Source organism: Zonotrichia albicollis, chromosome 11, assembly GCF_047830755.1.
Source record: "Zonotrichia albicollis isolate bZonAlb1 chromosome 11, bZonAlb1.hap1, whole genome shotgun sequence".
In the NCBI taxonomy this organism is placed as follows: Eukaryota; Metazoa; Chordata; class Aves; order Passeriformes; family Passerellidae; genus Zonotrichia; species Zonotrichia albicollis.
Genome location: NC_133829.1, coordinates 13654131 through 13669422, shown reverse-complemented (window position 1 = coordinate 13669422; position 15292 = coordinate 13654131). Strand labels below are relative to the sequence as shown.

At 39.9% G+C, this 15292-nt stretch overlaps 1 protein-coding gene across 6 annotated transcripts in view; it reads left to right on the top strand.

The window, feature by feature from the left end:
• The window catches only part of ALDH1A2 (aldehyde dehydrogenase 1 family member A2), a 102027-nt gene extending 87255 nt beyond the window's left edge, over positions 1–14772 (top strand). For all 6 annotated transcript variants that reach the window (XM_074549445.1, XM_074549444.1, XM_074549443.1 and 3 more), the window contains 6 exons: positions 4861–4963; positions 7438–7622; positions 8369–8533; positions 8964–9121; positions 9899–9973; positions 12563–14772. In XM_074549445.1, the coding sequence (XP_074405546.1) occupies positions 4861–4963; positions 7438–7622; positions 8369–8533; positions 8964–9121; positions 9899–9973; positions 12563–12635 (759 nt within the window). In that variant the 3' untranslated portion in view covers positions 12636–14772. The remainder of the gene's footprint in view (positions 1–4860; positions 4964–7437; positions 7623–8368; positions 8534–8963; positions 9122–9898; positions 9974–12562) is intronic.
• Positions 14773–15292: the final 520 nt, after the last annotated feature.

Here is a 15292-nt window from a genome sequence, read left to right as displayed (position 1 = left end):
GCTTTGCAAATACAGCCATTTTCCTGCTGAGAGCTGTCTGCCCAAGTCGCTCCCTGTGTGCTCCACCTGAACTGGAACTGGCGTGGGGATGGTGTACCCTGAGCTTCCTGGTACACAGGGAATAGTTGAGGGCAGTATGTCCTGGGTTTAAAGTTAGGGATTATTATGGAGAGTAAGAAGTTATAAATATTTTAGAATGCAGATTTAAAGCCCTGCCTGGGATAAAAATTGTATTTTGATTGTTGCAAAAGTTTAATGAGTTCTAATAACTTCTGTTTAAAACCAAATGTGTAACCTCCAAATCAGACTGGCTTACAACTCCCTCCAGTTGTTAAATGCTCTCAAGATGAGAATTATAGATAGCACAGGAAACATTTGAAGTTCTGGCCAACAAGAAATGTATCCTAAGTGGCTGGTTTCCACTTTGTTCAAACTACGACCCATTAAAATGCAGACAGATTTAAGATAGGATTCAGGTCTGTGTTCAGGCAGCTCTGCAGAGTAACCCAAATAAATATCCAACAAATTGGTTTGGATGCCTGTGTAAACAAAAGGTCTATAAACAACTGCAATAAACCCCAGCAAAAGAGTCTGCATTTTGCTTGGCAGAATGTTTTCTTTATGCACTTAGATTAACAAACCATGATCTCATCATTAGTCAACAAGATACTAGAGAGACCATCAAAGCGAACTACGGGAGAGTTGAGATTGATTCATGCCAAACAAATGTTTGTAGCTAACAGCTGTATTACCACTGATTCTAATTTACTCAGCAGGATTCTCCTTTCATTTCCAAAGTGAGATGAATGTCCCAATGCATGATGTAGACATTCTGTCTTCCTACTGCACAGGCAGTGGGTTGTGTGAGCTCTTCTGGATCACACAATCTCTTGCTGCTTTTAGGCTTCATGAAGAATTGCAACCTGGCATTTTCTACTTTAGCAATAAGAATCCTAAAGGTGATCTGACCTGTTCTGAGAAGTCTGTGAGCTTATGGTGCTACACACATACCCTGTGTAAGGATTTAGGGAGGCTGCATTAGCATTCATTCCTGCTCCTGCAGAATCTTTTGGGTCCTATCTTGGACAGCTTGTACCTCCTGAATGAGAAGAAGTTGTTTCCCTTCTCCTTTTGGCAGCATTTAGGAAGCTGTTCCTGGGCAACTGTTGTGCCTCTGTGCCTACAAAAGATGCATATCAAAAGGAATCACCTTCTTAAATCAGTACAAATAGGATGGTGTATCAGTCCTATCAACATTAGCAGGAGTTTTGCCACAGACTTCCAAGGGGCCAGGATTTAACCGACGGAACAAGTCAGCCATTTATAGCTTAGGATTCTCTCCAGGAATTGTGTTTAGGATTGCCTTTTCACTTGCGCTGCACTATTCAGTATGCTCTTTTCAGGGCTGCTCCTCGCACAGGGCATTGTACAGTCAAATAAAGCTGCTCTTCTTTGTGCCAGTATTCCAAATTTGCTTGTCACTGCAGGAGACACACCCTGAACATGCCAGGAGGCTCTAAAATGCTTGTCAGAAAGATTTGAATATAATCTGGAATTCATAAAAAATAAGACAAACTGAGTGAGCAGCAGTATGGGTTTGAGTGTTTTGCCAAAACAATGACATCCAGTGTCTCAATAGCTGGAGAGAGAAAACTGTACTTCCAGAAAACATTGAAAATTTCTGTCTGGCCACATCATCTCCACAAAACTTAAGTAATCTCTTGTAACTTAAACCACTTACTGTCCTACAGATATTCTCTCAAAGTCCCAAGAAAGGTATAGAGTATATTATTTAAAATGCCTAACTGATGACGTGTATCTCCTCTGCCATGTTTTGCACTGTTCATGGAGTATTTTAATCCATGCATCTCCCTGTGCAGTTCTTCCCTTCACTGTCCTGTCTGTGGCAGTCAGGAACATGACCTGCTGTTCAGCTAGGCTGCAGCTCCCCTATATTCAGGTGTTCCCTGATGATTTGCTGTTTATCTGTAAGAAAAGGAAGGTTCAGAGCAAAGGAGAACCCAGACATTCTGAATGACAGAGCTGAAGAGGCAGTACCACAAACCTTGGAGGTTTGCTTTAGACTCACGAGACTTGGAGTGCTCTAATAGTAACAGGCAAACCCACCTGTACCCTTTAGAAGTACAGATTTCTGTCTGAAAACAGAAAAGTAGGAGAACATGAAAGGCAACAAACATTTTTAAATTTCTGGACAAAGTATTTAAAATGCAACTGCTTAAGCCTCCTCTTGAAAGAGACATTAAACTTCCATGTAGAGAAGGCATAAATAAACAACAATAAAATGTTTTAGATCATCATACATTCTCACTGCTCAGTGTCACACCATCTACAGTGCAGAAACAGACTCTTCCAGGACTACCATTCAAATAGCTTTGTTGCACAGGAGTGTCTCAAACTGCTTTTTTAATCTTTGTTTTTGTTGGTCTGCATAACAAATTGTTTTCTTTGAGATGGACCAAATTACATCTGCCTCACCCTCCATGCAGCTTACAAGGTTCTGGTACTTCACAAGCTATCCGGGGATACTCCTGATATCAATCTTGAAGCCTATTCAAAACAAGGTTGGGGAGTCAGGGCTTTCTCTGCCAACATTCCTGCTGAATAATCGCACAGCTCCATTATCTGTGGGGGAGTCCTCTCTTGCAGCCTTCCCTCTCCGGGCTGTGCTGCCTATGGGGAGCTGAGGGATGGAGCTGAGACGCCGCGGGAAGCGTGGCCTGAAAGGCAGCAGATTGCAACACTATCACTTATCCCTTTCATGCTGTCTTCCTCCATAAAGAGAGGGCCACTCACAAAGGGCCGCCTTTGTCACTAAATAACCGCGGTGCTGGTGCCTGCCCTGAGACTTTTCTCAACTTGTGAGTGCACAGGGCACAACAGGAGCACAGTGAACAAAAATGCTGAGCAGCATGAGCCCCACCATCCTGATGTCTACACTGATCCCTAACAGGAAAGACACACTGAAGCCTTCTATTAAGTTTTTACTGGGAATCTTGACAACTTCCCGGTATTAAAAATACCTCAGACAACACTTTTCCAAATTAACACCACTGTCTCAAAGCCCTTTGGACTCGAATATTTACCATATACTATGCTTGGACTTGCATAATTGTCAGTTACTTGTTAGCATGGAATCCTTTCAAAGTCTTCACATGTACAAAAGCATTTTCACATTAGAGTAGAACAGAAAGCAGGGAGATGAGGGCTGGACACATTGCTCTGGCTTTCTTGGTCTGTCCTGCTCTTTGTGAATTTTTGAGAAATACCTGGCTGTTGTTCTGTGAGAGAGGGAGGTTCAAGGCAGTGAGGGTGTGAAAGGCATTGGCTGGCACGGGCTGTAAACACAGAACTCTGGTTTCCAGGGTACATTTTCAGCACAGTTTGAGAGGCTGGAATTTCCAGATGATGTGCTCCATGTATGTGGTGGGGGTGGAAGGCAAAAAGGATCCTTTTTTTCAGGTTCACTTCTGGCTGTCAGTCAAACATAGCAATAAAATCAGCTCCAATTAAGGGGATATGCAAGGAATTTCATGATAATGTCAACACTCCATTCCATCAATACAGGGGTAAAGAAAAAAAGCTTTTTCTTTTTTTAAAAAAAGAAAAAACCTCAGTCACACTCAACTGTGGTATCACCAGATAAACAGTTAATCACAAAGGTACATGAAGTGGTTCACAATTCCTTCATTATCCTGTGAAGTTTTTCCTTTGTTTTTTTTTTTTTCCTTTGGGGGCCCTGGTTTCTGTTTCATTTGCTTTCTGATTACTCCAGTGCTGACATAACTTTCTCTAGCAGACTGCCTTCAATTCTCTAAGAGGTTCAGCTCCTCATCCATTAACCCCTTGCTGCAGGGAATCTCACTCATATAACCTTAGAAATAGAAAACAGAGAGACCAGAGTACTCCATGGAGAAAAAAGCCCAGCTCTGGACTCACTCCCATCTCACTTCACCTCTGCCTTTCTGTGTGACATTAAAACATGTCCCAGTTAAAATAAAGCACTTACCAAGCTTCTTAGGCTCCTCAATATTCAATAGGTATTTTTAGTCCTATTTTTACCATGTAGGAGCCTAAATCTAACTGTGATTACTTCCTTAGCTGCAAAGTGGTCACAGTTACACTACAGCCGTACGAAAGCTGATCTAGTTTGGGTTTGTTGACCCAGGGAGAGGAGAATTTCCAGGGAGCACAGCTACCCCTCCAACTGTACTGATGTGGAAGCATAGCTGTCAGATTGCTACTCCATTTAATCTATGCTCATGTTCATTGGTGAGATCTGCAATTTGTGGCTGCTCCCGCTGACCCCACAATCTACAAAGACATTTTGGGGGTGATTTTGACCTCCTCAACCCATATTAGGAATATCTGTGGTGCAGCTGTGGGTCAGGTCTGGGATGGTGCTTTTTTAACTTCTTGCCTAATTGGTATTCTGCTCTATGCTGTTAATCCTGCAAAGGAGGAAGATGATTTCATCAGAATTTGATGTATTAAGCCTTGTGAGCATGTCAGTGGTTTGGGTGGAAGTAATTGTAGTCACATCCATTTCAAATTTCTAATTCAGCCCTCTTCAAATGCCCTCAAAGAAAGCCCCAAGCCATTTTAGCATAGCTGCATAGGGGTGAATGGTACACAAACTTAGTGCTGTGCCTTATCCCCTCTCAATTTCTAGGAAAAAAAAAAAAGGAAAAAAGGAAAGCTGTCCACTACTGATGAGAATATGTTTGGAACGAAGAACCTGCTGGATTATTTAAAGCTCTGCTGTACTGATAGCCAACCCTGGCTGTTAAAATGAACTGTATGACTACATTCCCTGTAAAATGTGTCTCCATTTCCTTTCAGGTTGGGAAGCTGATCCAAGAAGCAGCTGGAAGGAGTAATTTGAAGAGAGTTACACTGGAGCTGGGTGGGAAAAGCCCAAACATTATTTTCGCAGATGCTGATTGTAAGTCAGCACTTCCATATTTTTGCTAAAAGCATGTTTGCATAATGTCTTTTCTTATTCAAGAACTATTTTTAGGGCACATCTTTCATATAAAGTGAAGTGAAGCAGTACAGCTGTATCTAATGGCACCTTTCAATCTTACAAAAGCAATCTAAGATGTGCTATCTTTTATAAAATACAACTTTTGGACCCACAGATTCTCATAGTCAACAAGGGAGCAGAAAAAGAGTTATAACCAAGCATATAGACATGGTGTTTTTCACAGTTAGTCCCACACACATTTGCCATCTTATGCTCTGCAGCAAGGTGATTTAGTGCTTTAAATCTGCAAATTCTGTGATTTTTTCAGTTCAAAGTAATTATAAAAAGGACAATTTTTATGTACACTTGACTTGTTAATCTAGTCAGTGCAGTGTTCCTTTGTTAAGTAGGTGTAAAGGGATATTATTCCATTTTTAAAATTTTTACTACTAAAGAATTGTGTATTGAAATATCCGCACTGCCACTGTCTGCAGGGAGCTGAAAATTTTGGCAGATGTCTGATGTTGTGCAGCTGAGATTTCTGGCACCTGAGAAGGCACAGGACAGCTGTTTAGCTTAGGATATAAACACAAACTGGAAGTTTCTGCTTAAATGATCAGCAATGAAATAGTTACAATGTTGATATCTAAATTGTCAGCAGGAGGTTTTGAAGTTAACACCCCTTAAGATGAATGAGATGGTTCACACCTTGCTCGGAGCTCTGGTTTCAGGCTGGCTGCAGGCACACCGTACTCAATGCCCTTTCTGAGAACTTTGCAACCCCAGTAAATAGACACATAAGGATTTGGTCTTCTCATTTAAAAGGGGGAAGTGAAGAGTGAAGAATGATTTTGAATAGCAGCAATTACAAGAGATGTTTACAATCCTGTATCCATTTTCAAAACATATCAATATCTGAAAAACTAGGGAAAGCTTGACAACTTCCATCAGCTTTTCTACAAAGAAATGCTTTGCCAAGTCAAGGATTAAAATTTCAGCAAGTCATCCTGGTATGCTAAAAAAGCTCTTGTCAGCTGGAGCCAGACACAGATATTCCAGCCTTCTACCCCAGTTACTCATCCCCACCTCCCACCAGCCATCACCACACCTAAACATCCCTCACCTGCTAACTCACACTTGAACACCTGAACATTTCCAGTGGAGTGCCAGGGGCAGGTCTGTGTTATGACCTTCCATGGGGGAAGGACAACTGCTCTCTGGTCTTCCCACAATTACAACCTCCAGTACTTGGCCTAACATTTAAACTTCAAAGCTCTGATTATTTAAAAACAGCAACTGGCTCACCGTTCCAAAGGAGTTGTTTTTTTCTGCTTGAGGAACACTGTGTGCCAAAAGTTAGCAGAAAGCATGATAAAGGTGTTAAAGGTTTAGAGCACCAAAAAAACCAGAGAAGAATGGTTAGAGCCCCTCATGGTGAAAAACTGTTAACAATAGAGAAGAAACATTAGTTAATCACAGCTATCCACTGGTGCTTTCAATCTCCATGGAGCTGCCAGGGAAAATTTAAATGTGGTCCAAGGAACACCCCATTTAATTTTTCTTAAGACCACACTGAGGGCATAAAAAGACATTTCTGTTAGACAGAGTTGTCTAGAATGTGCTGAAACTAAAGCACTGTTGCTTTGTTTAGTCCATAAAAGATTATACTTTAAGCAATGTTCCACAGTGCTTCAACTGGTAACAGAGATAATACAGTGCTGTGGGGCAACACTGCTTAGGGATTAATTCATTATTCTTGTCTAGTCAGTTATTACACCCAAAATAACAATGTGGCCTTTAATGTCTAAATAAGACCAGATCCTCTCAGAATGTGTCAGTTGTACCTCCAAGGAAGCTGGAGTAGAAATCAAGGGTTGATTGTTCTTTAACAGACCTGTAGTTTAAAGGCCTTACCCAGTCATCTGCATGGGCCAAAAGGAAATTTCTATGTTGCAGAAAAAGAATCTGGCTTTTTGGGAAGGATGGGTCTTGCCATTATCAAAGTCAAATTTACCCATGTATTTGTTTTGTTTTGCTGTAACTCTCCCCCATGAAGTATTAATAACCCATTGCCAACCTGGGATCACAGACAAATTTTCTTCTCATACAGTGACCCAATCAGATGTATTTATGTGGGGCACATCCTGCTTCTGAGGTTCCCTTAAGGGTATTACTTGGTAAATGACATGTTGCTGGATATAAGACATCGGTGAAGTTGTTCTTGCATACCTTTCTCCTACTGACTGCCAAGGCCCTGTCTTAGCATTTCCAGTGGGAATCATCCTCATTTCTGACCTGACACAACTACTGGATATCTTGATTTAGTTTTATTTAACCAAATAAGTGCTCCTAGTGAGGTTTTGGGAATGTAGCACTGTGTAACACACACAGCACTGATGCAAAGGCAGATTTGCCCAGTGTTCCAGTGCAACATGTGCTGTCTTGTTTTTCAGTGGACTATGCTGTGGAACAAGCTCACCAAGGAGTCTTCTTCAATCAAGGTCAATGCTGCACTGCAGGCTCACGGATTTATGTGGAAGAATCAATCTATGAAGAGTTTGTCAGAAGAAGTGTAGAACGTGCAAAGAGGAGAGTTGTGGGGAGTCCTTTTGACCCAACTACAGAACAAGGTCCACAGGTAAAGGATTAGGGCATTGGCTCTACAGCTCAGGAGGTGCCTGGAAGTATTTAAAGTATAAGGAAGTATTTAAACTCCACTAAGGCAGAGCTTAGTCAGTGAACACTCACTCAAAGTCCAGGGTAGCTGATACAATACATGCTTTCAAGATTAAAATTCTAAAGGAGTAAATAAGCTGTGCAGCTGTGAGGTGTTTCTTGTTAAATAAAAAAATCTCAGTTTAAATATCAATGTTTGCCTTCCAGTTTTAAGAGCAAGATCTGGATCTTCAGCCCCCAAAATACAGCTGTAAACTGTGAGAAGCTCTTAAAAGTCTCTGTGACCACTTAACTGTCAAGAACTATCTACAACAGTAATGGTGCTTGGATATCCAGAAATTCTAAGCAGAAGATGGGCATAATCAGAAATAAGTCTTTAGAAAATGTTACTGCCACTGATAATCAGCTGGGCTTATTTTCAGGAAGTTAACCTGGGGCAAAACCTAATGATCTGCTTTATTTCGTGCTTGTAAACTAGATTGTTTAGCAAGAGCATGGGTTAAGCCACAACCACAAGGTGACACATTTCTTCAGAAATCTGAGGTCACAGTCAGCACCTGCTTGCAGATCTTTGGCATCTGCAGCTCAAAGAGCAGTGAATGGAAGCAGGAACAGATTCACTGGAACATGACTTGTCTAAAAACACCTATTTGGACTTGGTTGTCAAGTACATGGTCTGCACATCAAACAGCTTTTTTTCTCTTTCAGATTGATAAAAAACAATACAACAAGATCTTGGAACTGATTCAAAGTGGCATCACTGAAGGAGCAAAACTTGAATGTGGGGGAAAGGGGCTGGGAAGAAAGGGATTCTTCATTGAACCTACAGTGTTTTCCAATGTAACAGATGACATGCGGATTGCCAAGGAGGAGGTATTCACATGTGTGGGCAAGATCTTTTTAAAATGTCCTAAATATTACTTTTTCTCCTTTTGTTTAATTCCTAAGACAAAACCTTCAGAAAATTATGACCATATTAAAAAAAATAAATCTTTTCAGAACTCCTTATGCACACAGCAAGTGACATCAGCTGGGTAAGGAAGCTCCATTTTTGTCACTGACTGTAAGTTCTCAGATATCAAAGAGGAGATATGGGTAGAATGGACAAGTTCCCCTGAGGCACCTGCTTTGGAAAATTCATGCAGTTTTACAGACAGATATTATCGCTATTTATCACTAAATTTTGCTGTGGGAAATTTTAAAGAGTACAATAGGAGAGAGAAGATAATTAAGAAAGCAGAACAAAATAAGAATAAAACATCTCTGAGGGGGGTAGTTTATTAATTATTAATCTTTGTTGCAGATTTTTGGGCCTGTTCAAGAAATACTGAGATTTAAAACCATGGATGAAGTTATAGAGAGAGCCAACAATTCTGATTTTGGGCTGGTAGCTGCTGTCTTTACAAATGACATAAACAAGGCCCTGACAGTCTCTTCAGCAATGCAGGCTGGGACAGTCTGGTAAGCAGAAGTTATCCCACTCTTGAAGATACAAGAGTTTGACTCACTATCATCATTTCACTTCAGTTTTGCACCCTTTGTTAAGAATATTCCTGCAGCCCATGCTAGGGTGGATCTCTGGCCAAGCCACGGCCAGCAGTGGGGGTCCTGTGGCTGCTCAGTGCTGGGGAATGCTGCTGGAGCTGCAGAGCACCTTGCTTCCCCGAGCAGGGCAGCCACTGCTGAGCAGCCTTGTGAGAACAAGCAGGGTAAACCATCCCCTGAACCTGGGCAGCACAGGACACCTGGCAGGGCTTCCTAAAGGCATAGAGCATTGTGCTTTCTACAACTTTAAGGAGCTGAGGGGACACCTCCTCTCTGATCTTTAGGAATGGGCATGCCAACTCTAGAGTTTAGTAGCTTGCAATTTAATATGTCAAATCTGACTAAAGATCTGCAAGAAATTAGGGAGAAAAAGAGCAAAGTCAAATCTAACAGCTCTTTGTTATAAACTGGCACTGAGGTTTGGCAGCAGATTAACAGTTCATTACTGAAGATGTGTCCAAGGGTATGGTGCTCTCCTCCTGCCTTCTCAGGTCAAATCCAATTCTCCTGAGGACTGAGAAGTAGATTGTTGTTTTTGTAGCATAAATCCCTCATTTCTTTTCAACATGAAACAAGTTTGTTATTACTGAGAGGTATAGAGTGTCCTTAGCTCCACAAGTTTCAGCCTCTCTCTGAGTTATCCAAAGGTCTTTCTGGCAGTGCAGCTGGACTTAATGCCTCTTCCTGTTACAGGATAAATTGCTACAATGCCTTAAATGCCCAGAGTCCTTTTGGAGGATTCAAAATGTCTGGCAATGGGAGAGAGATGTAAGTATTCCACTGCTGTTTTCTAAATTGTTTCCAACTCTACAACTTAATAAACATTAGTGAATGCTTCCATGCAAATTAAGATCCAGTAATATTCCAGCCTGAGAATCAGGGCATAATATAAGGTGACCTTTAATCATCATTACTGGTTCTAAATGCAATTGATTTGCATTCTAAGACCACCTTTTTAAGTTGTTTTTTTATCAACATTGCAAACTAATTTATTGGAATTCTCTTCTCATCCTAAAGAAACTGAAAATTTCGGAGTATTTTTCTGAACTTGTAACCTGTGTTTTCTGGAAGGTTTTTTTAGCCATATTAAGCATCACTGTTCAGAAAGACTCTGCTGCTGCTGAGTGCTTGTTGACTGGTTTGGTGTACTTGTTTCAGAGTTGTTTTGACATGTATTGTGCCTCTCTTGGTAGTTTTTCCTTTTCTTTCTTCAGTTTTCACTATATTTATTAATACAGATGCATTTCAATTTTATAAAAAAAGCTATCAGCTTGCAGATTTTTAAACAACAAAATCAGGCAAAGAGAAGGAAACAAATGTGTTTACACCTCTTTGAAAAAATCTACTTGCCACTATAAAGCTTTCTGTCATTCCATTTAGCACTAAGTGCCAAATATTTTGAAATGGAGCTCCACACTCAAATATTGTCCCATGTACCTAATTTAAAGCCTTACCAGTTTCTCATTCTCGTTACAATCACAAGGAAGTTTAGCAATTGCATCAGCCCCAGATTGATTACATACCAGGGATTCAATTAATTTCTGTGCAGGAGGTAGGTGTACCAGATATGTCTCACCTAAGTTTTCAAAATAGCTTATGGCTAATGGCAAACTCAGCAGTAAAACTAAAGTAAGGTCAAACTCTTTAAAACTTTAAATATGTTGAAGTATACAACTTGATCTATAAAATAAGCTTTATGAAGTCTGAAGTATTTTCCCTCGTTAGGGAGTACTTTGAATAACACATTCATACTATTCACATTCATGAGTTATGAGGTGATCTCACACTGGCATAAATATGTCAGGTCATCTAACTCTTATCATTGTGAAAATATTCTAAAACTACTAAGCTTGATAGAGCACATGAGTAACCTGACACCCAGGGGTGACCCCACTGACTCCAGGGAGGTTCAACTGCAAGCAAAATATTCACATATCAGTGTTGCAGAGCTCTTGAAAAAGGGGAAACCCAGGCAGCACCCCAGCTCTCATGGAAAAATCTGTGGTAATGGCACACTTGATTCCCACTACAGCCTTGAAAGCATTCATCATAAACAATAAATGTTTGGAATGGCAATAATCTCCATCTTACAAAGATGCCTGAAAACCTACCTATGAGTAATTATTCCACTCCTTTCAGAACCTCTTTGATCAGATATCACCTTCTAATTCACCTCCTCCACCCTGCATTAATACCTGCATACTTTTTATTAAAATGCCAGTTTCCTACATTCTTGTTTTTAAGGCATACATTTTACAGCATAAATAATGTTGAGTTGGCAATTACCGAAAAAAGTGTCTATACATAAGTGTGTCATTGCTAAGGTGACACCATGTTACAGGCAGATCATAACTGGGCCACTGTGCTGCCTGTGCCAGCACTGCATTATCTGGGACTTGTTCTGGTCCTGCATTTAAATTCACAGGTTATCATCACACATGGGCAAAAAATCAACACAAAGTTGGGAACTGTTATGCTCATTTTACATTCCTAAAAAGGTAGCAGGGTGTCTGTATCCTGGTAGAGGACACAATACAGGTGATTTCTGGTTGCATTAAGACTACTTAAAATATTCTTGTATCCTTGAAGAGGTCCAGAAGACATGGGGTTTAGGGTTTTTTTTTATTCATGCTTCTTTAAAGTTTCTTACCTGGGAGATGTAAAATTTAAATCCTGTAACTAAAAATTGGGTGGTTCACCCCAGATAGCCACATGCAGCCATTTTATATCACATATTATATTATTTTATATTTATCCCCAAAATTCTGGCCTCTGTCCAAATGTCTTCAAGGGAAGGAAGTGCCATTCTACTTCAGAATTCTCCTTTAATGTCATAGGAATTGTTATTGTATGGATAGCTCTGAGACATAGCACTGCACACCTGCATTCTGAAAAACAAGTGCAAGCAGAACAGCTTGGAGTTGTAAATCTCTTTTTTTCTCCTGGACTGAGGGAGGAAAGAGAATATGTAATATTTCTTCTTAAAAAGCATTTTGTTCCCCCTCCCTCACACCTACACAATCAAGGGACAGCACCATGCAGATTTGACCCATGGGTTCCTTCCTCTTCACAGACCCAACCTTTGCTCTCACTCTGCCCCCAAAGTGCAACCCCAGCAGGCCCAGAGTGGCCATGGAACAGGATGGCTTTGCTGCCTGTACTGGGCTGTGGGGACAATCGAGCCCTTTAACTGAGCACACACTGACTCTTGTGCTCTGCATGTCTGGCATAACCCATCTTCCTATTCAGCAAGTGGAGCTTTTCAACTTCTGAAAAATATTTGCTTTTGAATTCATCACAGATTTTTTTTTGCTAAACAATACCTGGTATGAACTGATGCTGCAATTTCTTCTTCAGGGGCGAATGTGGATTGAGAGAATATTCTGAAGTTAAAACTGTGACAATAAAGATCCCTCAGAAGAACTCCTAAAACTACAGAGGACCGTGTTGTGCAGAAGAGCACATGATGCCACCTTCTCTATTCCTATGGAGACCAGCACTCAGGAATAAAAGTGTTACACAATATATATTTAAGAAATTAAGTTGCAACATACATACTGGGCACATAACTGAGTACGTAATGCAAACCAACTTTGCATGTTTTCATAAAACTCTCCTGAGAATCATTACATCTTTATAAAACAGATCTTAATGAGATAAAATTGCTACTGGGCATCATTTAATAATGGTTCCAGCTATAAAACTGTTAAATGCAAATGCATGCACACACACATTTATCTCTTCCTTAAATAAACAAAATAAGTCTTACTGCTTTCAGGTTGCCTTCTCAAACAGACCTGCCTTGTACTGACATTGTAGTTTCAATCAGGGCTCTACAACCCAGATTTTACCCAGAACACTAGCAATGAACAACACAAACAAGTGTCATTGATGTTCTTAAAAAATAAAAGACTCTGAATGGTAATGGCCTCAAACCTGGTGTAGTGGCAACTTTCCAATTAGCACGCCCACAGAAAGAGGTCAGACTGGGGAGGGAATCAATCTGCTGCATGGCCAATGAAAGCCAAAAACTTATCAGTGAGATTTGGCTTTCATGGCTCACAGCAATTTGGATTTCAAAGCTTATTTTCGTAATTACTTTATGTCTTGCTATAAGCAAAAAGTCCTCCTTCACTTACAGGAACTTGAAGGGATTTACCTGCCTGCCAAAAGAGCAAGGCCAGACAGGGTGGGTGAGTGTTAACGAGAACAGGAACAGATTCCAAGGCTTCACAGGATATTTTAGCTTTCACTGCTTGTCTAGTTTTGTTGTTGTTGTTGTTGTTACTGTTGTTGCTTTCACCTTTTTTCTTTTTTAAACAAATATATGCACTCACAGGCTCCATTTATTTGTCTGCTATTAAACTGCCTGTGATTACACTGGGAATCATTAAGTACTTGTTACAGCTTTTACTAAATGATGTCTTGCCATCCTCACCATGCTTGTGCACCTCAGGTGATGTTACTGGCTGGTACTGAGCTTTCAATTATTTGGGTTTTTTGGATCCAGGACAAAAATATAAACAAATAATTCTTTCAGAATTGAGGTATTTACAGCCTGTCACATTATTACCTGCTGCCTACAGAATCTCTTCAAATCTATCACTGACAAACTAAACTATCTCTGTTTTTTCTCAGCTGCAGAGCTCATCAATTCCCCAGATTCTTTTAAAGAGATTTCATTTATGTTTTAACTTAGAATTAAGAAAATCTATTTTAAAAGTACATAATCCACACAGTGTAGCTACATGATCTGAGGTGTAAGGACAGAATTACAGCCTCAGGTGTAAGTTTTCCTATGCTATGAACTGTTCAAACTCCAGCCCTGATCACAAACTAACTTCTGCATGTTCTTAACTTCCTTTAGTCTCTGAGGAATCCCTCTTAGATTTGCAGTTGTATGTGTCCTTCAACATACTGCTGGATCAGGACAAGAGTCTCCAGCACTTTGTAGTGTGGTGGCCCTGAGTATTTTGTAACTCATGTCAAACTGTGTATGTGTTTTTAAGCAATATGTCTACATGTCGTTATTGAGAACCGATAGTACATTCACAGACATGGAGATCAATCAAAGTATTCCTGAGCTGTTAAATTCAAATGCCATATACTTCTACTGTAGTGTATGTCAGAGTGAAGAAAAACAAAATACAGCAAGCAAGAGATTAGTTATCTTTTAAACTGCAATATAAAATGTGAAAGAGGAGATTTTACTTCTTTTCTCCTATTTGCTTAAAAAAGAAACTTCCTGTGCTTACAGCATTTACACCATGTACTCTTTTGTATTCTTTTCATGTATTTTGTATGTCTGTGCTTTATTCCCAATACATTCAGGTAAATAATATAGAGTTGCCATTTTTTTCAACCCTGTCACTGCAGCTCCATTTGATGTACATGGATTTGTGAAATCCTTTTTTAGATGTACCATCTGCATGGATCCAACAAAACATTTTTCCAGTCCCTGCAGCTTTTTGTTACAGTTTTTAATCATGTATATAGTTATATGTTATTAAAAAAGTAAAAGGATATTTTCTATGAAGTTTTTTCCATTAAAAAGGTTTAGAGAAAGACTTTAGACTGTGAGACTCCTTTATTGTTGACAGAGCTATAAAAATATTAAAAAAAATATTTTCTTAGCAAAAGATCTGCTCTCACAGTAGCTTTATTTTCATTTGCAAAAGTGAATGAAGTAAAAGGCCAATTACATTTTCTGGAATATTATTGCAGCTGTATGAAAACACTTGTGAATTGCAGATCTAGGTCATAGTCAAAGTTCATCCTCACCCTTATGGTCATAAAGTTTAGCTATTGGGGCAGGTCTGAAGTTATCAAAACCAGGGGGGCATCCTTGCAAACTGCTGCATCCCAGCTTGATTTTTGGATAATGTTTTAAAAAATCATGATGCCTTTTCTTTCTCTAGTAGATGTTTCACAGAGATGATTAAATTATCACTCAGAGCTTTTATGGAGAGATAGTCTACTTAACCTTAATTTCAAAATGCTAAAATGGGACACGGACAGACTGAATTCACATAGCCAGGTACTATACAGCTCTCCTTCAAGCAATCCCTTTATTCCAGGTTACTTTCA